Source organism: Rattus norvegicus, chromosome 9 (assembly GCF_021556685.1).
Source record: "Rattus norvegicus strain SHRSP/BbbUtx chromosome 9, alternate assembly SHRSP_T2T, whole genome shotgun sequence".
In the NCBI taxonomy this organism is placed as follows: Eukaryota; Metazoa; Chordata; class Mammalia; order Rodentia; family Muridae; genus Rattus; species Rattus norvegicus.
The window spans coordinates 119,170,001-119,190,088 of record NC_141542.1 but is presented as its reverse complement, the minus strand read 5'-3'; the positions used below and the strand labels follow the sequence as shown (position 1 = coordinate 119,190,088).

Sequence of the window (20,088 nt, the reverse complement as noted above, 5' to 3'; positions counted from 1 at the left end):
CTAATTTTCTGCTACCAGAAGCAGAACTGATGTTGCAGTAGGTCACCTGGCAGTATTTAATTCCCCTAGGGAATCTCAAAGAAGAAAACTCCTAGGTATAATTCAGATACAGACATCAAATAAACATCAGGGACCAATTTTTCAGACAGGGAAATTGATTGCTTTGAGCCCGATAGTCCGTATTTTCCATAATTTTTATGATGTGGAGTTATTATAAGAGGCGTGCACCATATTACTAATGCTAATATCTACATTGTATCACAATGCCCTATTTTCTACATTTTAATAATTCTTCGTGAAGTTTATACAATGTTATACAATGTATTCTGTCTTTACTTTCACTTTTCTGTCTAGCTCTTCCCAGATATACCCCTACTCCCTGTTCTCCCCAGCTCCACAGCTTCCTTTTTAAAACATCCCATCGAGTCCAGCTGGTGCTGCACATATATTCCTGGGTGTGGGGCCAACCAGCTATCATTTGACAATCCTTAGCAAGGAGCTACCTCCCATCTCTGTGCTGGAAGTTTGCATAATAGCTTGGCATTATGCAAGTCTTATGCATGCAATCACAACTGCTGAGGTCATGTGTACAACTGCCCATGTCTGGAAAACACTATCTTGCTGTAGGAATCTACTGCCTATGGCTCTTACAATCTCTCCACGGCGCTATTTCATGATGATCCCTGAGCTTTGGGAGAAGAGGAATGATATAAATGTCCCCTTTGATGCAGAGCTCTCCACGGCATCCTATAGTAAGATGTTGACCAGTTGTGTGTCTCCATGTTCAATGCTGTGCACTGTTAGAAAAAGCTTCTCTGATAAGAGTTGAGAGAAACGCTAATCTGTGGGTATAGTGAACAGTTTAACACTGTGTCAATTTAGCATGATTTGTAGTAGGTTTTCTCCTATCTTACCACAGGCTCTTGGCCCTTATAATAGTGCCAAGTATGAGTTCCATCTTGGGGAATTAGAATAATGGTTTTGACTATTATTCCCTGCCCCTGGAACACCAGGAGGCACATCTTACCAAGGCAACCACAAGATTCACAGATGGGTAAGAGAGATGTTCGGTTTTCTCCTCTAGAATTGTGTATAGCACCTTCAGCAGCATGGAAGTTAGGCAGTACGAGTGAAGCTTCGAGGGCAATGCCTGGTTTCTTCATTTTCTATGACTCAGGGACATGGCATCTCCAGCAAGAGCCTTACCAACAAGTTCTGTAAGCTCACGGTGAGCAATGGTGGTAACCCCTGACGTTTGGGTGGCATCCCGTTTTGCTGATGTTTTCGCTATTAATATTGCCGAGATAAAAACACTGATCAAAACCAACTTAGGGGGGGGGTTGGGGATTTAGCTCAGTGGTAGAGCGCTTGCCTAGGAAGCGCAAGGCCCTGGGTTCGGTCCCCAGCTCCAAAAAAAAAAAAAAAAAAAACCAACTTAGGGAGGAAAAAGTTTGTTTCGTCTTCTCCTTTACAGTCTGTCACCAAGGAAAGCCAAGACAAAAACTCAAGGCAGGTGCTCAAAAGAGAAGTCATGGAGGAATGTTGCTTACTGGCTTGCTTTCCTGTACACCCTGGACCACCATTGTAGGAGTGATAATGCCCACAGTGGACTGGGACCTTCTCACATCAACCAATCAAGGCCATGACCCATAGATATGCCCACAGGGTAGTATGATAGAAGCAGGTCCTCAACCCGGGTTCCCTCTTCCTGGGTGACTTCAGTTTGGAGAAAAATGACACAAACTAACCAGGATAGCAAAACCATGGAGTCTCAGTGACCAACAATGCCAACCAACGGAGGTAGCCTAGTCCCACAACTCTGCTTTTCTTTCTTTCTTTTCTTTTTCTCTTTTTAGTTTTTCTTGGTTGATTGATTGGTGGCCTATGGTATTTTTTGATGGCCTAGGGGATTATATCGTCCCATCATGGAGAAATGTCCTTTAAACATGTTTATATGTTGTAGCCATAAGTCTTTTGCAACCTACGTTTAATAAGGCTTCAACCTCTCCTCCAGCCCACCACCCGGCAGAGGGAGTGGAAGAGAAAAGTTATTAGGATGTGTGGGAAGTGGTCCTGTTCAGTCATAGTTTTTTGGGGGGCCAAGCTTGATCTTCCTGGGCAGCAGTTCAGTCCCACAGCAAACATCAGATAGGACTCAGCAGCTACAGTCCAGTCCCTTCGGCAGGCAGACACCAGGCACGAACCAGGAGCTGTAGTTCAATGCTGAAGGAGACTCACCAACCAGCCTGAGGTGAGGCATTGGTTTGGTTGGTTCCACCTCACAAAGAGTTCTTGGGGGAATCTCTCTCCACGGCAGCTGGCATTACCACAGGTGGAGGTCAACAGCACAACATAAGGTAAACCAGAACATGCGTGTCGTTAGCAAAGAAGAGTGAGAGAGGTGGAACCAACCAAACAATGCTCAGTACTCATCTCCCACTGTCTGTGGGCTCGGCGTTTATAATCCATCACGGATCCTTTCACCCGTGTGCCCCAGCAAACACTATTTGACATAATTGACAAAGAAACCAGAAGTTTCCACTTAAGTATGTATTCATATATTCCAGGAATCTTCTGCAATAAGTGTCTATATGATATTTTCCAGTCTTTAATGTTAGTTATCCTTCCATAGACTACTGTGCCCTGCCCACGTTGTCCACCCCACTGTGTCCTGCTTGCACCATTACTCCTCATCCCCATTTATGCAATTGGTAATCGGTCTTGAACTCGTGGTAGCTCCCTGGCTTCTGTGGATGTTCCAATTTAAACACATATGTAAAGATTGTAAGCTAGCATCCCCATATGAGACTGGACACACGCCATTCACCTTTTTGGGTAGAGCATGTGACATTTGTCATTGATCTCAGGATGATCATGTCCACCATCCCCCATTTACCTGAAAATTCCGTGATTTTTTTTAACAGCCAAATAGTAATCAGTTTGACATGTATGTCTCCTTTGCACCATCCGTTCTCCCATTGGTGGGCATCTAGGCTGCTTCTATGCCCTGTGAGTAGAGCGCAGTGAACACAGATGAACAGGTACCTCGATTCTCCCCTTTGCCTGCATCCATGTTAACACGTGTTGCCTCTTTTCCCCATTCTGACTGAGGTAAGATGAAATCTCAAAGCCGTTTTATTTTGCATGGCCACGAGTATTCAGCATGTTGAACATGTTTCAATGTAATTTTTTAAATTTTTGTATTTCTTTTTTTTTTTTTTTTGAGAACTTTGCTTCTCTCCATCCCCTATTTTAAAATCAGGTTTTCTGTCCTCTGGATGATTTTGCTTTTGTTTCTAGATCTTTGCACAGCTAACCTTCTGTTGGATGTAGAGCTAGAACATCTAGATGCTTACCCTCTGCCAGATGTATGGCCAGCACATCTCTGTATTCTCACCCTGTCAGATGTATAGCCAGTATATGTATATGCTAACCTTCTGTCAGATTTACAGCAGTAAAGATCATTTCACATCCTATAGGCTGCCTCTTCTTTGAATGATGGCATCCTTTTAGTTTCATGAGGTCCCATTTTTTTATCACTGGTTTTAATGCCTATGCTACTGGGGTCCTTTCCTGAACTGCTACACTGAAGCTTTATTCCCCACTGTCTTCTCTATTAGGTGCAGGGTAGTATGTTTTCTGTTAAGGTCCTTGATCTATTTGGAGTTTTGTTCGGGATTAAGACATAAGGATCTAATTTGACTCTTCTCCATGCCGTCATACAACTTGAACAACAGCATTTATTTAAAATGCTGTTATTTTCCCCCAATATATCTCTTTGGCTCCTCTGTCACAAATCAGGAGACTTCATGAATGTGGCTCACGTGTGTCCTCAGTCCTGTGGCATGTACTGATCTCTCTGTTTTTATTACCGTAGCTCTGCATTGTAACTTGAGATCAGGGACAGTGATATCTACATACGTCTTTTCATTGTTCACAGTTGTGTTGGCCATCTGTGTCTTTTTTGTTTGTTTGTTTGTTTCCATGTGAAATTTGTGATCATTTTTCAATTGCTGTGGAGAATGGCATTGGTATTTTGATGGGGATCGCACTGAACCTGCAGATCGCTTTTGGAAGGATGGCCGTTTTACAGTGTTAATCTTACCAACCCATGAGCCTGGTTTCCCACCTTCTGGCATGTCTTCCACTTCTCTCTTCAGTGTCTTTAAGTTTCCTTCACGTCTGCTCTCTCTCTATTTGTCTGTGTTTATCCCATAATATTTCCAAGGCTGTTGCTGGCGAGGTTTGCCACTCCCCTGTTTTCCTCATATTTCAATTCTTATTTTTGAAAAAAAAATCAAATAATTTTCACATCATTTCATTATACTGTACAGTCAAAGATAGCCTTCCATTGTGTCTGAGATGGTGGAAATAAGTTTTCAAGTTTTAAAGATAACAAGAATAGTTTCAAGGTCAAATGTTCATGGTAATTTTAGGATTCTTAAGACAGCCTTTAACACATTATTATGACTTCTTGGATTTTAGAAACATTGTCCAGAAGGACAGGAAGAGAGATAGAGGTAGGGTATCTCAAACTTCCCCAGACCAGTACTGCCGATGGGATGGATGATGTCCTTATGGGTACTTCTACTGACAGGTGTGGTAGAAACGGAGGGCAGATACAGCCCAGAGGACAGGAAGCATGCTGATTAATAACAAAGAAGCTCTGCTTGTCATTCACCTCATTATGACACAGAAAGGTATTATGGGAATGAAGGGTGGTAATATACTTCTAGTGAGGGGAGGGGAGTTGGAGCCTTATCAGAAATGTCCGTCAAAATGGAGGAAACCACCCCAGATTAGAGGTAGGGGGATCCATGAAACTGCTAGGCCACATTTAGAAAAACATCTTTATCTTTCTGGGCTTGACAGCCGATAGCTAGCACAGTGGGGTTTGCTCCAGGGTATTAAGCTAAGTTCTACTACTGACTGAGAAGTGTTTGTCAGATCAGGAAAACAGCAAGTCCGTTGATTTCTAAAGAAAAACACACGGAAACACAAGACTGAATGATCGTGCATGGACTCGCTGCTAATATCGAGACGAGGATCGTGCCAACAGCATCATTAAAGGATATGAGCTGGCTAGGGTAGGGGCACGACTCATAAATCAGCACCAGTAGGTGAAAGGTAAGAGCTAGGGGAAAAACATGTTATCCCTGGCTAGACCTCCAGGTCGAGACTAGAAAATTCCATCACCAAGGTTTCCTATCACAGGCTACCTTCCCACTCAGCTCACTGAGCATGCCCCAAAGACCCTTCCCCTCAGTGCAGCCCTTTCCTGTCTCCCCTCCCCTTCAGAAGTAGCCACACGTCTGTTCTCCCCAAGAAATCTCGTATATGAGGCTTGTCATATGGTATGTCTTTGTGGTATCTCTCGACCCGCAACTACCAAGGTGCCCTCGTACTGGAAAAGCCCCTTCCCTAGGTTCAGCAGACCACCTTGTAATTGCCTGGCACCGGAAACGCTGTGCATAAACTGGCTTCTGGGGGGGAATCTTTTGGGGGCCATTGTGTTTCTGGAAAGCAGCAATAGACATTGGCTAGTCAGAAAGCGGTGCATAAATTTGTAATTCCAGACTACGTGGACAGATCCTGGATGCCAACATGTTTTATTAATGTTAGTAGGAGCATAGTCTTCGGTACCCAACCGGAAGGAGGGAGGGAGGTGGCGCACAGCACAGGCGCCTTGATTGAGTGTTGGCGGCGATCGCGGAGCAACCGGCAGTCCGCAGACTCCGAGAAGGTCTGCTCTGGTACTATGTGACCTAAGATCATCTTTCAGTCGCAGCTTCACAACGTAGCATTGCCGAATCCTCCACGGCCTAACATAATTGCCGACAATAATGTACCAGACGTTAGTGATGATTCCTCTTCTTATTTCTTACGGAGCTAAAGAGGCTGCAAGGCTATTCTTAGTCTAAGGCTTTACTTCCCAGTGAAGTCCCACATGCGTCATCATCGGGGGCCAAGACGAAGAAGCTGCCCAAAGTATGGGCCATTTTAAACTAGGCGAAGATGAAGAAAGAGCGTGGGAGGAAGAGGGGAGAGAGCCATGTCTCCAGTGAGACCCTTCAGTATTTTCCAACTAGGCTTTAGGATGTTCAGACATCTGAGTGAAAAGTCCTGCTCTCCCCTGACCTGAGTAGAGCCAGACTAGCCACAGAGAGCCTAACTGGGGGCTGAGGAAAACAAAAATGGCCACCGGTCTGACTGCCAGAGCCCAGATATGAATCTTCTTTTCTTCTCAGTATTCCTGAATCTGAAAGTTTTCAGGACTAGACCACCAGTCCCCTAGTTTTCAAGCGTGTACGCACACTAACACCCTCCCTGGTCTCTAGCATACAAACCACACACTGGAGACTTTTCACCCTGCCTAACTGTGGACACCAACTGTGTATAACAATAGCTCTTATTTTATGTAAGTTGCACACATGCACACACACACTACACACACACACACACACACACACACACACGCAAACATGCATACACACATGCACATACGTACACGTGTGCACACATACATTCACACACATGTACATCAGTCTTCATTCTTGGCACTATCCTGGCTCCCATGTCAGAGTAGCAGAATGTGTATCAACCGCTACCTGTGCCCGCTGTAACAACAAAGAAATTCTTCAGAGACCTAATTTGGAAGCTCTGAGCCTGGTTCTCACCTTTCTAAAGGAGATTTTGTGACCGGCACAGTATCCATTTGTTAAGTAATTTTCTGCCCGAATCAGCCAGTTTGTTTCTGCCGTTTGTGGTCACAACTTAGACGGAGACAAATGAGTTTGGGAACTGCAGTTCTGTGGATTTTTAAATGTCAGCAGAAGATGAGTTCTTGCTAATGAGGGGGGGCGGCAGGGGGAGGGGGATAAACAGAAATGTGGAATAACTGATCGTTACCAGAGGCTGACCCAACAGCCCAGATTCTCTGTGGGATCACAGCGACTCCAACCCTACAGGTGTGAAAAACAAGACCCAGAGGTTTTGTCTGAAGTCTCGAAGCAGAAGTAAGGTTTCAAATTCAGTTTTTTTTTTTTTTTTTTTTTTTGGTTCTTTTTTTCGGAGCTGGGGACCGAACCCAGGGCCTTGCGCTTCCTAGGTAAGCGCTCTACCACTGAGCTAAATCCCCAGCCCCTCAAATTCAGTTTTAAGTCGGTTACTTACACCACAGAAAGTAGGCTATCCAGCATGAGCAAGTAGGCTTAGTCACTGTTTTATTGCTGGGAAGAGACACCAGGACCACAGCAACTCTTATAAAGGAAAACATCTGATTGGGGCTGGCTTAGAGTTCAAAGGTTAAGTCCACTTAATGCCACGGTGGGAGGCACGGTAGCATGCAGGCAGACATGGTGATGGAGAGGTAGCCGAGAGTTCTACATCCAGATCCACAGGCAGCAGGAAGAGAAAGACACACTTCCTCCGACAAAGCCACGCCCACTCCAACAAGGCCACACCTCCTAATCCCTTCCTTCCGACCAAGAGTTCAACTCTCTGAGCCCATGGGAGCATTCCTGTTCAAACCACCACAAAAGTCAGATGAGATTCCAACTTACTTAGCTAGTCATCGGGACATAGGCTTGGTTGTAGCAAGTGCTTTGAGACAACATACGAGCCACAGCAGGAGAAAAGAGACACACAAAACGGCCTAGCAAATGTACCCGGAAGATGACCTGTGCTTCTCCAGGGTTGCCATACACACGGAGGGCAATTTCCTCTTTATTACTTAAAATGACATCTAACATACAACCATTGTTTATACTAATTCTATAAAGTCTATGTTTACGGAACAAAACAAGATGCGATTTTCATAACATATTGCCTGTCTCAATATCATTTAAAAAGTAGGTTCAAATCTCCTTTCACCTCAGAAAAGGGGGAGATAATTGAGGACAGGTAGTCAGAGAGGCGGGAACATGATTAGGAGGTAATGCACCCCTGCACGCAGGCAACTGCCTAAGAGTAAGCTAGTCTAATGGCAAGGGTCTGCCATGTATTTGGACAGATTTTCTTGTCAAAACAGATTGGTTATAAACCTGTAGTTCTCAGATTAAAGAATTCCCACTTGGTACCTAAATACGGATTTTCCTTGTAACTGTGTTCTAAATGGGAAATTTACATAAGTATTGTGTATTGTTATATAGTTTGTGTAAAAAGAAAAAGCCAAAAAATTAATATCAAATCCTTTCTGACCTCTCGTATCCAACCCCCCCAATTTCCTATACTCAAACTTTCTTGAAAAAAAGAAAGAAAGAAAGAAAAGAAAACCTCCTGACTGTTAACCCAGTGTTCTAGCATTTAAAACTGCACCAAGCATGTCCATCTGAGTTCATGGCTTCAGAAAACCACATATAGAAATAAGTTTTAAAATTTTGGCTACTGAACAGTACAGACCACTTTTATTGTCTTTTTTCTCTTATATATAAGAGGGTGTTTAAAATACTCAGAAGGATGTACTGTGTTCTATACAAATTCTAGAGCATGATGTCTGGGTATCGGTTGATATTTTTATTAAAGTAAATGTATTATTTAGCTGATACACAAGAACACGAATACTGCACCCACTGAGACAATCCTGTTACATTATCTGACATGTATGTACATTGTTTAATGTTTAAAGCAGATTAAACATTCCTGTCTCCCAGACACCTATCTGTCTTCATGAGGAGCTCTTCTGAAGATAAACTTCATTGGTGCTGTCTTAGTAACTCTGCCGTGAGACAGCACGACTTCCGGTCCCTACGGAGCTGTAACCTTGGACCCAGTGCTTACTCTTCCCCTCCCTCCTCGCCTCAGTCTCTGGCAGCCACTGTTCTCCTCTCTACTTCGTTTCCAAACTTTATTACAGACATGAAGTCACATCGGTTGCACAAACTAGTGGGAGGTTCTGTAATACTTTCAGATATGCATATCTTATGCTTTAACCGTATTATCCACTCTCTCTATAACCCTCCCCCACTCTTCTCTACCTTTCCCAGCTCCCGCCCTTTCTCTGTCCCAGAGTCTCTTCTTTCGCTTCATCTTCAACCTCTAGGAAATTAAAGGTTTTAGGTTCCACATGAGTGAGAGCAAAGTTTTATCTACTTGGGTTTTATTTCCCTTGCCGTTACCATCTCCAGCTCCAAATAGCCCACAAAGGACAGGCTTCCGTTGTTTTGATTGGTTGGGTGGAATCTCATGGTGTGTTACCGAATTCTCCTTGTCCAATCATAGGTTAGAGGCGTGGTTTGTTTCCGTTTCTTACATACTGTGGACAGTGCCTGCCGCAGCAAATGTGGAAATGCTGGTCTCCTTCATGCAATGACTTCCTTTCCTTCAGGAATGTGATCACTAAGTCACATGTTAGTTCCACTTTTAGCTTTTAAAAAATTCACATTGTTTTCTATAGTGTATGAATTAACGCCAACAATATGTTAGAGTTCTTTTCCTCGACAAAGTCAACAGCACGGATCACCATTCATGTCTTGGATCACGGCCCTTCTCACTGCGGGGAGACGCTATCTCATTATGGTTTGATAAGATATTGCTAATTCCTTTGAATGGCTGCCTAGCCTCCAATGTGTGGGTTTCCGTTTGTTCACACTCTCTTCTGTCTCTATGATCACTTAGGATATTGACAGGATTTTGTGGTTGTCAACAATATTGTAAAGAAATATACATATATGTTTACGGGATACATATACATATAGATATATATGTATATATATATATTTCTCAAAAATCTAAAGTTCGCTAGAGAGATGGCTCAGTGGTTAAGAGCACTGACTGCTCTTCCAGAGGTCCTGAATTCAATTCCTAGTAACCACATGGTGGCTCACAGCCATCTATAATGGGAATGGGATCCGATGTCCTCTTCTAGTGTGTCTGAAGACAGCTACAGTGTACTCATATGCATAAAATAAATAAATCTTTAAAAAAAACACCTAAAGTTCCTTGAAAGGTAATGCTTGTGTAATGTGAGAGATATATTATCTAGATATGCATGCTTGGATGATCGTGTTATCCAAAATTTAGAAGTTGAAATCCTGGCACCCAAAACGATGGTACTAAGAGGCATTTTGGAGAGGTATTTAGGTACTAAGCATGGAACCCTTGTAGAAATAATCTCTACATAAAATGAGGTCGTGGAAATTCTTTGTCCCTGTTACTATGCGAGCACACAGCAAGGTGTCGTTTACAGGCCGGAACTAGTATCCTCAGCAAACACTGGACCTGGCAGTACAATTTCCATTGTTTACAAGTCACAGAGCTGACAGCGTTTTGTTGTTGAGTGTGTATATGAAGGCTATTGAGTTCCCTATGTTGTTTTGATAATTTGCTATGGCTCCCGAGTTAACCTGATCTCTTACAATGTTTCAAAATGTACTATTTATCTGCATATATAATAAAGAACTAGTCCTTATTGCTGTTGTTTGAAAACTGTTTCTATGCCTCTGCTCAATTTCCCAGGCATAATTTCAGCGACTAACAACTCTCCTGAAGTGTTAAATAGGAATAGAGGCAGTGTTCCTAACATACACGGGACCGGCTCTAGTGTCTCTCCTTAACAACGTGATAGACTGGGCCATTACGAATCTCTGTTTCTTTCCCTCATTGCTATGGCAAAACGCCTGGAAAAGGCTACTTGGAATGATTATTTAGCTGGTAGTAAAAGGTTACAGCCTACCACTGCCAGGAAGTTGTGGGCACAGCCGCAGGACACCACTGGTCACATTGTAACAAAGTGTCAAAGCAGGAAGCACTAGATAAATGCATTGTGCTTGGATGCTTTCTCTGCCTTTTATAGACCAGGACCCCTACCTAATGCTGCCTTCCCACTTCAGTTTATGCAAGCAAGACAACCAGCCCCAGGCACACCCCACACCCCCTTCCAGGTGATTCTAAGTCCTGTCTTGTTCCCAGCACTGCCCACCACCTTTCCTGTTCATGGGTACTAATTGTAACAGGTTAGAAATTGACCAACCCCTCTTGCCCTAAAACTTCTATTGGAGTAGAACTTGAGATTTATCATAGATTTTGTTTCAGCATCTATGAAGACTATTATGAGGGTCATCTTTTTCTTTTAAAGCCATTGATATAACAATGATTTTCCTAATATTGAACAAACTTTATATTATAATAATAAATCCCACTTGGCAGTGGACTACTCATAGCGCCCTGGATTCTCCGTAGCTGTTTGAATATTTGCACCAGCCTTCTGGAAAGTATCAGCTTGCCCTTTTTTATTTTTATGTGCATTGGTGTTTTGCCCACATGTATGTCTGAAAGTTCCAGAGCCCCTGGATTTGGAGCTACAGATGGTTGTGAGCTGCCATGTGGGGGTTGGGAATTGAACCCAGGTCTCTGGAAGAGCAGCCAGTGTTCTTAACCACTGAGCCACCTCTCCAGCCCTTCTGTCTGTTCTTTTTTACACACAGTTTCATGGCCCTCTTTTCTAACACTTACTCTCCAGCCAGTTCCGTTTCCTTTTGACTTTCTTCTGACATGTGTATTTCCGCCTTTCATTTCCTTTGATGGAGTGTGTCCGCTCACCTCAGGACCTGCTCTCCTCTTGGTGAGTCCACTTCCTTTCTGTGACCACCTGACCCGCTCACTTCTTCTGAATTTGATCCATTACTGTTTTCATGTTTTTCAGGTTACCAACCTAAGTCCTTCTTTCCTTTTCTCAAATGCTCGAATGATTATAATTCTCTTCGGAGTGCAGGATGCATAGACTTTTTCTACTTCAGCATTCTCACAGAGTCTAACAAAGCTGTTAGCCAACTCACATTGTAGAAATTCTCTTCTCTTGGTTTGAGAAGTGGCCTGGTAGGAGTTTACCACTTATTTTCATTTTCACAGTGTTTTTACAAGTCATGCTGTTTTCAGTCTAATAGCAGCACCATCTACCAATAGGAAGATCTTGCTTTAGTGGTCCATTGTTCCTTCGTTTCAGTCGTGGAACGCAGGGCTATGTGCCCTCCATCTTTTGCTCCTCACCCCTCATCGTGCAATGTCAAACCCACCCCCTCACACTCCCCTCACCAGCTTGGTCTTTTCCTTCTCCCTAACTGTGCTTTGAAGAGTGTCTTGTAAACAGCCCATGACTCATTTAATCTTAAACACTCATGCTAAGGTTTTTCCTACAACCTGTGCTGTGTTCTGCTGGGACACAGCCGGAAAGTTTTCATACAAAGGGAACTCAGTCCTCAGAATGGTAGTTTGATGAATCCTAGGCCCTTTCCTTAGCCTCCTATTTGTGACTCTCTTCTCATCCCCTCTGTGTGTGTGTGTGTGTGTGTGTGTGTGTGTGTGTGTGTGTGTGTGTATGTTTAATCATTATTATGGACAAGTATTAAGGACGAATGTAAGAGCTCTGACTCAGGTATACAGTGATTTCTTCTTTTAACTTAGAGTCTCTTTATGCCAAAGGCATGGCTTCATGTAGCTCATTTTCCTACATTCCATTGTTGAATTTCCCCGGGAGACACTAAGAGCAGGCAGCTGTTGCATTTGTTAGATAACCAGAAGCCACCAAATATAATTGTCGCAATCTCACTTGTGTGAACCATATGTCCATTTGATTTCTTTCTTCCTTTCCTTTCTTTTTTCTTTCTTTTTTTTCTTTCTTTCTTTGATGTTGTTTGTTTGTTTGTTTTTGAGACAAGGTCTCTCTGTGTAGCCCTGCTGTCCTGAAACTCACTATGTGGACTAGGCTGGCTTTGAACTCACAGAGCTCATCCTTCCTCCGCCCTCCAAGTGCTGGAGCTGTAGGTGTGTGCCACCATGCCAGCTGGCCGTTTGCTTTTATCGTTCTTTCCCCACTTGTGCTTGGCCTTACGCTGGCGGGTCAAGTAACTCTTGTTTGCAAGTAGGATATAGCACTGAAAGGACTCTCAGAAATTCCTGACATTTGATAGTCCACAGAGATATTCTCCTCTTGCCATCGCCCAAGATGTGTCTTCCCTGGGAGGACTGTATTTATAGATGTGATTTCAAAGAAAGTATTAATGAGAGATGAGGGAATATGACTGGGATTTTGATTTTATAGGATTAGTGTCGTTATAGAAACGGAAGACTCTCCCCCTCCCCCCATCTCCAACTTTCCCTCTAGTCCTCCCTCTCCCTCCAGCACAGGACCACAAGCCAAGGAAAGGCCACAGTGGGTGGCAACCCCATTCCATCCAGGAAGAGGGCCCTCACGAGAAGTCAAACCAACTACAGTTTTGACTTCAGACTCCTGATTATCTGGAACTGTGAAAAAGTGAGACCGGCTATCCGTTGTTTGGGACACTCCGTCTATGGCATTTTAGGTTAGGCCACGCTGATTAATATACCCTGGTTGGCATATGGCAGAGACTAATCCTTGAAACCAATTAGGATTTAAACTGAAGTTGTAGGAAGAGTCCATCTGCCTCGAATTTCAACATGTTCCCGGGCGTGACTACCCAAATGATTCACCGCCAGCACCGGGACTCTGCCCCTTCGGCACTGGCAGGCCGCCGGCCGGCGGTCCATTCCGCCCATCGGAGGTTTTCATCTCGCTTATCGGTCTCCTGCCTCATACAACTTCCAGATTTAATAAATCCTTTCAGAAAGAAACTGGGTGTGTATCGGAGGCAGGCTGTTTCCCTGACGAGTCTTCATTTTCCGAGCACTTCAGAGACAGTGGGAGATTTCAGCACAATGTGGAAAATCAGACGCGCATCTGCAACTCCTTGAGTCCCCAGGGCTGCACGTGACCCGCATGCTTTTTGCTGGGTTCTCTGCTCCCAGCAGAGTCCCTCTACCTGGGTCAAGCCCAACCATCTGCGCGGTCCCAGAACTGACAGGCACCCGGAGAGAAAAATTGCCGCCAATCATCAGATCACCTCAGCTCGCACTCTCTCTCCATTTTAGTTCGCTCCATCTTCCTAGCTCTCCTGGCCCTTAGATGTTTTTGAAAATGACTTTTATTATGTTTTCCTATTTTTGTTCAAGTAAGAATATTGACCTATCACGGCCTCCTTGAAAGCACAAGGCTTTCTCTAAATAATTTCACATCCTTACGGCAATGGCCTTCCAAAAGAATGTACTAGAACTAATATAATAGAAGCTTGCTGGGATGAATAAATAAATAAATGACGTAGACCAATCTCACCTATTTTACAGTCTTAACTGGACTGAGTTTGCAGCTCTGCCATGAAAGACTTCATGTGAGTCAGGGGAACTGGAACGCCAAGATTCAAGAAAATGGGAAATGGTGTTTTTTGAAGCAGGAAGCAGACAGTCTAGAGTTCTGGTCGCCTTTCAGCTCATTGGGCTTTGCTTTAAACTTCTCCTTTATTACCACATAGGGAAAGCACTGGGTGAGGTATTTGCCTGATAGGCTACTACAGTCGCTCTTCTTACCTCAACTGTGTGATTTCAGCGACTTGGCCTCTAATTTATTTGATCCTCAATATCTAAAACACTTCCCCAGGATACGTATCCAAGTCATTTCCATCAAAGAATACACATCTTTAAGACTCTTCACATTTTTGCTTTATGGAAGACAGATCCCAATAAAAGCACCAAATCAAAGTCAAAGAGGAAGTTCTGGGACGTCATCGGTAATAACTGACATTTAATATGACTGTCGGACATCTGCAAAGGACTTCAGTTGCATTGACCTTAAAGACAGCAAAGTAATCTCCTTCAAAAAATAAAATAGTATCACTGTGGTGGTTTGAATAGGAATGGCCCCATAGACTCATGTGTTTGAATGCCTGGCCCTGTAGGGCATGGCACTATTAGGAGGTGGGGCCTTGTTGGAGTAGGGGTGGCCTTGTTGGGGGAAGTGCATCACTGTGGAAGCAGACTCTGAGGTTATATATATATATATATATATATATATATATATATATTTATGTATATCACACAGGGTATGCCCAGTGGGGGGCACGATCACCTTTTGCTGTCTGCGAATCCATGTTTAGAGCTCTCAACTCCTTCTCCAGCACCACGCCCGCCTGCACACTGTCATGTTTCCTGTCACAATGATAAGGGACTGAACCTTTGAACTGTAAGCCAGCCCCCATTAAATGATTTTCTTTATGAGTTGCCATGGTCATGGTGTCTCTTCTACAGCAATAGAAACCCGGAGACAATAATTTGTGGAACTAAAATCCCTCAGATAGGAAGAAAAGCCTTGTCATAAACAAGTTCAAGAGAAAATTTAAACTATCATGTCTCAGAAATACTTTTAGTTTCCAACGGTAATTATGGGTATTGGCCCCTCGCAACCTGACACAGCAGTGTATTGATAACTATGTCTGCACGTTTCAATGCTATTAAGACGACACAAACTGAGCCCAGCCAGAAGTTAGTAAGAAAACTAGAATTAACTTAGTGTTACTTGTCAGTCGATGTCCCCCTCCCCCAGAGGATATTCCCTGATAACATTTTTATGCAAGTGTGGCAAATCTACTTAAAAAATCGAAAAGCTGCAGTGGAATAGTTGCTTTTTTTTACTAGAAAACAAATTAATATTAAATAAAAGAAGAATGTAAATACTAAATGTGTGGGCGAGCACATTTCATAGGCTGTGTGGAAATTGTTCAGAAGCAGGACGGCTGGCCGTAAGGAATGATCAACGTCAAACAGTATAAAAAGCCCATCCTTTTGCAATTCAATCTATCAGTGTCAGACAGAATCCTAAGAGAACCACGGGAGTGGCAGAGGCACAGGGTTCAGAAAGAAATGGATCCATGACTTCTAAAATGGCTGACCATCCAAGCTCATTCTCTCTCTCTCTGTAGCTCGGAGATTGCTGAGGGAGCTCCGTGGAGTCATCTACCACAAAGAATGACAACCTTTAACCTACAGAGGCCGCATGAGTGGAAGAGTCCCTGCGAACCCACTGAAGTCTGGGAGGCAAAGCAGAACCAAGAGAAGAGGTAGGACAGTGTCGATTTCTGTCATTTTTCCAGCGTAATTTTTTTATCATTAGGGAATTTCACATCATGGACCCTGATTACACTCACTTTCCAGTTCTCCCAGGCCTGCCCCTCCCCTCAAAGAAGAAAGAGGAAAGGAAGAGGAGGAAGAGGAAGAAGAAAAAGTTCAGTCCTTGTTTTTTGTCCATGTACTCACTGGACCATGCTCAAACCCTCAGTAGCCAGCACCCTAAAGTCAACTGACTCCTCCCCACCCTCACCCCCACTGGATAAAAAATGCCAAGAAACTAGACAGGTAGAAATAAAAACACCCAACCAAAGTATACGGTTGGTTTCCTAGACAGTAGGAGTCTATAACGAACGGTGTAAACGAATGGTGTTTTACAAAGAAAGTAATTTCTTATCATTGAGTCGGCTTTGAGTTAAGAAGCAGGGAGACAGTTCTGGGGAGGGGACTAGATCACAGACAAAAAGTTACACAACAAGGGGGTGCGATTCCACAGGAAAAACTCCTCTCCTTCTGAGCCCCCGAGTGAGCATCAGACTGACCTCCTGGGGTCACCTGGGGCTGACTTGGTAGGAGATGCAGTGAGCCCTGAACTAGGTAGCTGCATATCTGTGTTTCAGATCCAGTCTACTCAAAGCACTGCTCAGGGGGAATCCCAGATCAGGAGCGCCGGGCTGGGCAGTGGCTGGTTCCTCTGACATCTGTTTGCAGGGATTTAGAACATGCTGGTCTCTAGAGAGGACACACCTCGTCCTCATAAGTACCCTGGAGGACTAGGCCATCTGTGGGAGGAGGAGGAGCGTGGGTTCCTATAACCTGAGGTATGGGCATTATAGTGGTATGGAAACTGATTGACAGAAATTTTTATGAAAGTACTTGTCACATTGTCGTGGTTTGAACAAAACAAAATGTCTTTACGGGGTTGTGCACTTGTACACTCGGTCCATGGTTGGTGCCACTGTTTGGGAAGGTCATGGTACCTTTAGTAGGCACAGCCTTGTTGGAGGAATTACATCACTAGGGGAGGCGCTAGAATGACTGTCCAACTGGTGTTGGCTTGTGTGCCAGCTGCCTCATAAGCGTGGGCAGTGTCAGCTACATGTATGTCTTGGTTATAAATGCCATGCGAAGCAGCGTATCTGTGCTACAAACCAGCCTCACCTTTAAACTGCTTACCCTAAGGCCTCCCTTTCGTTTGGAGACCCGAGAAGCTTTTAAACGAAAGTGTTAAAAACAGCACCAATATTTTTAGGGTAAAGAAAACAAGAAGGCCTCTCACTATTGATACCCCCCACCTCCTTTTCTTCGACTAGATATCATTAGGAAAACCCGTACTACTGCTCGGCTGTGTACACCAGTCTGCACTCATCAAAAAATCTTTGCCGTTATTGTTGAATGGAAGAGTGAGTTAAAAGGGGAAGCCATCTTTTCAAATATTTATCGGACATCATATTTTAAATTACAAGAATCCTCTGCTTAGAGTCGTGCCTGATTTTTAACTGGGTTGTTTATTTTCTCGACGTTCGGTTTTCTCAGCCTGCCCTCCTAGGTTAGCCACACAGCAGGGTAGGCCTCATCTCCAGGAGCAGCTGCACAAGGCAAACTGAACTCAATGGGGAGAAATCTCAAGTTGTGCAGGAAGGGGTGGGAAGCTGGTGGGGGTGGAAACTAGGAGAGTGTCTATGTGCAAAAATAGATTTGGGATTCTCAACGATTTAATAAAAATGCCCTTGAAAGAAAAGAGAAGCCAGCTGTGAAACTAAGTCCATCTTGAAACTTTGAGATGTAGACATCCAGGGGCCTTCCCCTCCCTTTCTGTTCTTAATAAGCAAACCGATCAGACCAGATCTCCCGAGTTGCTGGAGCCTAGGTATCTATCAGGAGAAACTAGTCAGAGCGAAGAAATCGCTCGGAGGAAAGCACTGTGATGAAATTCGTCAACCGTATTCATTAGATAAATTTTAAAGGCTGTGATCTTTACAATAGAACGCGATTGCGTTTTATCACAGCTGCTGAAAATGCTGTTAACTTTGCCAGTATTTAACCCCTTCTCGTCTCCAGACTTCAGAACAGCTTTTGCTTTCGCTGAGAAGTCTTTCCTGCCCGTGTTTCCCAAAATAAGAAACAAACAAGCCAACAACAACAAAAAGAAAACAACTTATTTCAGCTGTGCACAAAATCGTCAAGCAGAGAGACAGGGTTGAACCTTGTGGAGTTCAGCTGAGGATTTGTGAGGCCAAATGACCGCCGTCTCCCAGTCTGTAGGTTGTCAGATGGAAATGTAAAAACCGTGAGGAAAGTTTGTTGTTTTTCTGAAATCTGCCTATTCATATCAAGCGACAGAAACATACGTTGTATTAGCTTAAGGAGGAAGAGGGAAGGAAGTCAAACAAAGAACCGAGGCAGAGCTGCACAGGATGCGCTGACTCAGCGCGTACACAGGCACGATGAGGCCCGGGATTTGACTGAAAGATAAGGACTAGAGACAGGATTTGGTGTGTTCTCCCACATCAAGCTGCAAACAAACGTTCTGTCTTACCCTAACCCTCAATGGACTCTCTAGCTCTTGGTTAAAGATTTGAGTTCCAAGTCACAGATAACAACTGTACGTATTTACAAGGTCTGCTGTGACAGTGCGATATGTGTATATTTAAAAAGTATTGATAAGATCGGGACAATTGGCTGCATTTATTTGTCCTTTATGTCAAGAGCGTTCTAACCTTTTCTGCTGGCCATTTTGAAAGATTCAGTCAATTGCAGTCAGATACCTTCTATACCGTAATTCTTGTGTTGTCTAGACTAACATCCTCCCTCGTCAAATCAAGCCAAAAATGTGACAGGGGCACAGGAGGAAGAGTTTGCTCTCAATGGCATCTAGCCTGTGGAAGTATTTTTGTCTTGGTTAGTTCTAGGTCACAGTACGCATGACTCACGGGCTAGGATCTATAGGACGAGCGGTGAGCTCCTACCTGAATTCACTGTTATTTATTTACAATTATTGTATCTAGATTTATTCATCTTGCAGTCAATGCCTGGGCTCTCTGCCATCCCTGTTGAAATTCCACCCAGGGGTAAATCACTTCTTAGAGTCAGTCAGCTTGTATTGTTAGAGCTGTGATACATACCTGGCCTTATCTCTTTCTCCAGCTTATCACACCTGGTTTGCCTCATCTGAAAATTTGGCTCCGCAGGGAATGCCAGGAAAATGCGAGCTGCTGCCGGAAAGGAAAATCTGTACGGGAGATAAGATCGCTGGGAAGATGTGTGCTGATCTGCTTTGAGGGATGAGTCTGATCCCTCCGTGCATGGCTTAATTGGATTCTAAAGTTGGCTCTTGCTAAAAAGCACAGCTAAGGAAAACTTAGGGACGGAGCATATGTCCTCGTTTCTGTTGCTAATAGATAAAGGAAATAAAATGGCTCTATTATATGCAACTAAATTGTTTATGGACATATTTCATTTATTATGACACGGATGCCAAGGGCCACTCAAGAGTCATATCAGCAATGCTTCCACAAACTTCTAAAGGAAAGACGTTAGCACCGTGAAGGTTGCAGTGTGGGGTTTTAAGACTAGGTTTGTGTGTTGCCCCTGTGCTCTAGATTTCAAGATACTAGCAAACCTGCTTGACTAACACACAAGACTCCGTTTCTCCACTGTAACATGAAGATTACACATGTCCTGCCGTTCATGGGAATAATGTGAAGTTCAAATGAAACACAGCCTTTTCGTCCCCATGTCTTTGGAGGTCTCAGAATTATTATTTCCAAAGAAATCCTTCAAATTCATTGCACATGATTTTTTTATATATATAAAGGTTGTTTCCATCCCCACCTAGATTCTTTGCAAGCTTTTGTTTTTAAGGCAAAGTATGCAGGTTCTGCATTCTGGAAAACCATGAATGGATTTAGGTAAACCTGAGTCTGCCGACCTCTGCGTGTTGAGAGCAACTGAACTAGCTACACATGTATGATTGTGCATGTCCAGAACTCTGCGCTTTGCTATTAATCGTCTCATTGTTAGCCTCTCTTGGCCTAGTTGCTCCAAGTGAAGAAAATAACTTTTTGCTCTTTGATTGCTGTTTTTTAAGGCATGGCAAACATAAATTGTAGTATCTATCTTAATATGTGATGTGTGCTATAGAAGTCTATATAAGAAGTGAGGTGAGGCCAAAGGATT

General features: G+C 43.6%; 1 protein-coding gene across 11 annotated transcripts in view; it reads left to right on the top strand.

Moving 5' to 3' along the window:
• LOC102552268 (uncharacterized) overlaps nucleotides 1-19,348 on the top strand; it is a 117,709-nt gene extending 98,361 nt beyond the window's left edge. For 10 of the 11 annotated variants that reach the window (XR_015629801.1, XR_015629800.1, XR_015629802.1 and 7 more), the window contains 2 exons: nucleotides 15,765-15,902; nucleotides 19,057-19,348. Coding sequence is in view for 5 of the 11 variants with exons in the window: in XM_087569045.1 (XP_087425171.1) it covers nucleotides 15,765-15,814 (50 nt within the window). In the remaining 6 variants the exon portion in view is untranslated. Of the gene's footprint in view, nucleotides 1-9,254; nucleotides 9,348-15,764; nucleotides 15,903-19,056 lie in introns of those variants that run through there. The other variant, XR_015629799.1, reaches the window with a different exon arrangement.
• The last annotated feature ends 740 nt before the right edge of the window (nucleotides 19,349-20,088 follow it).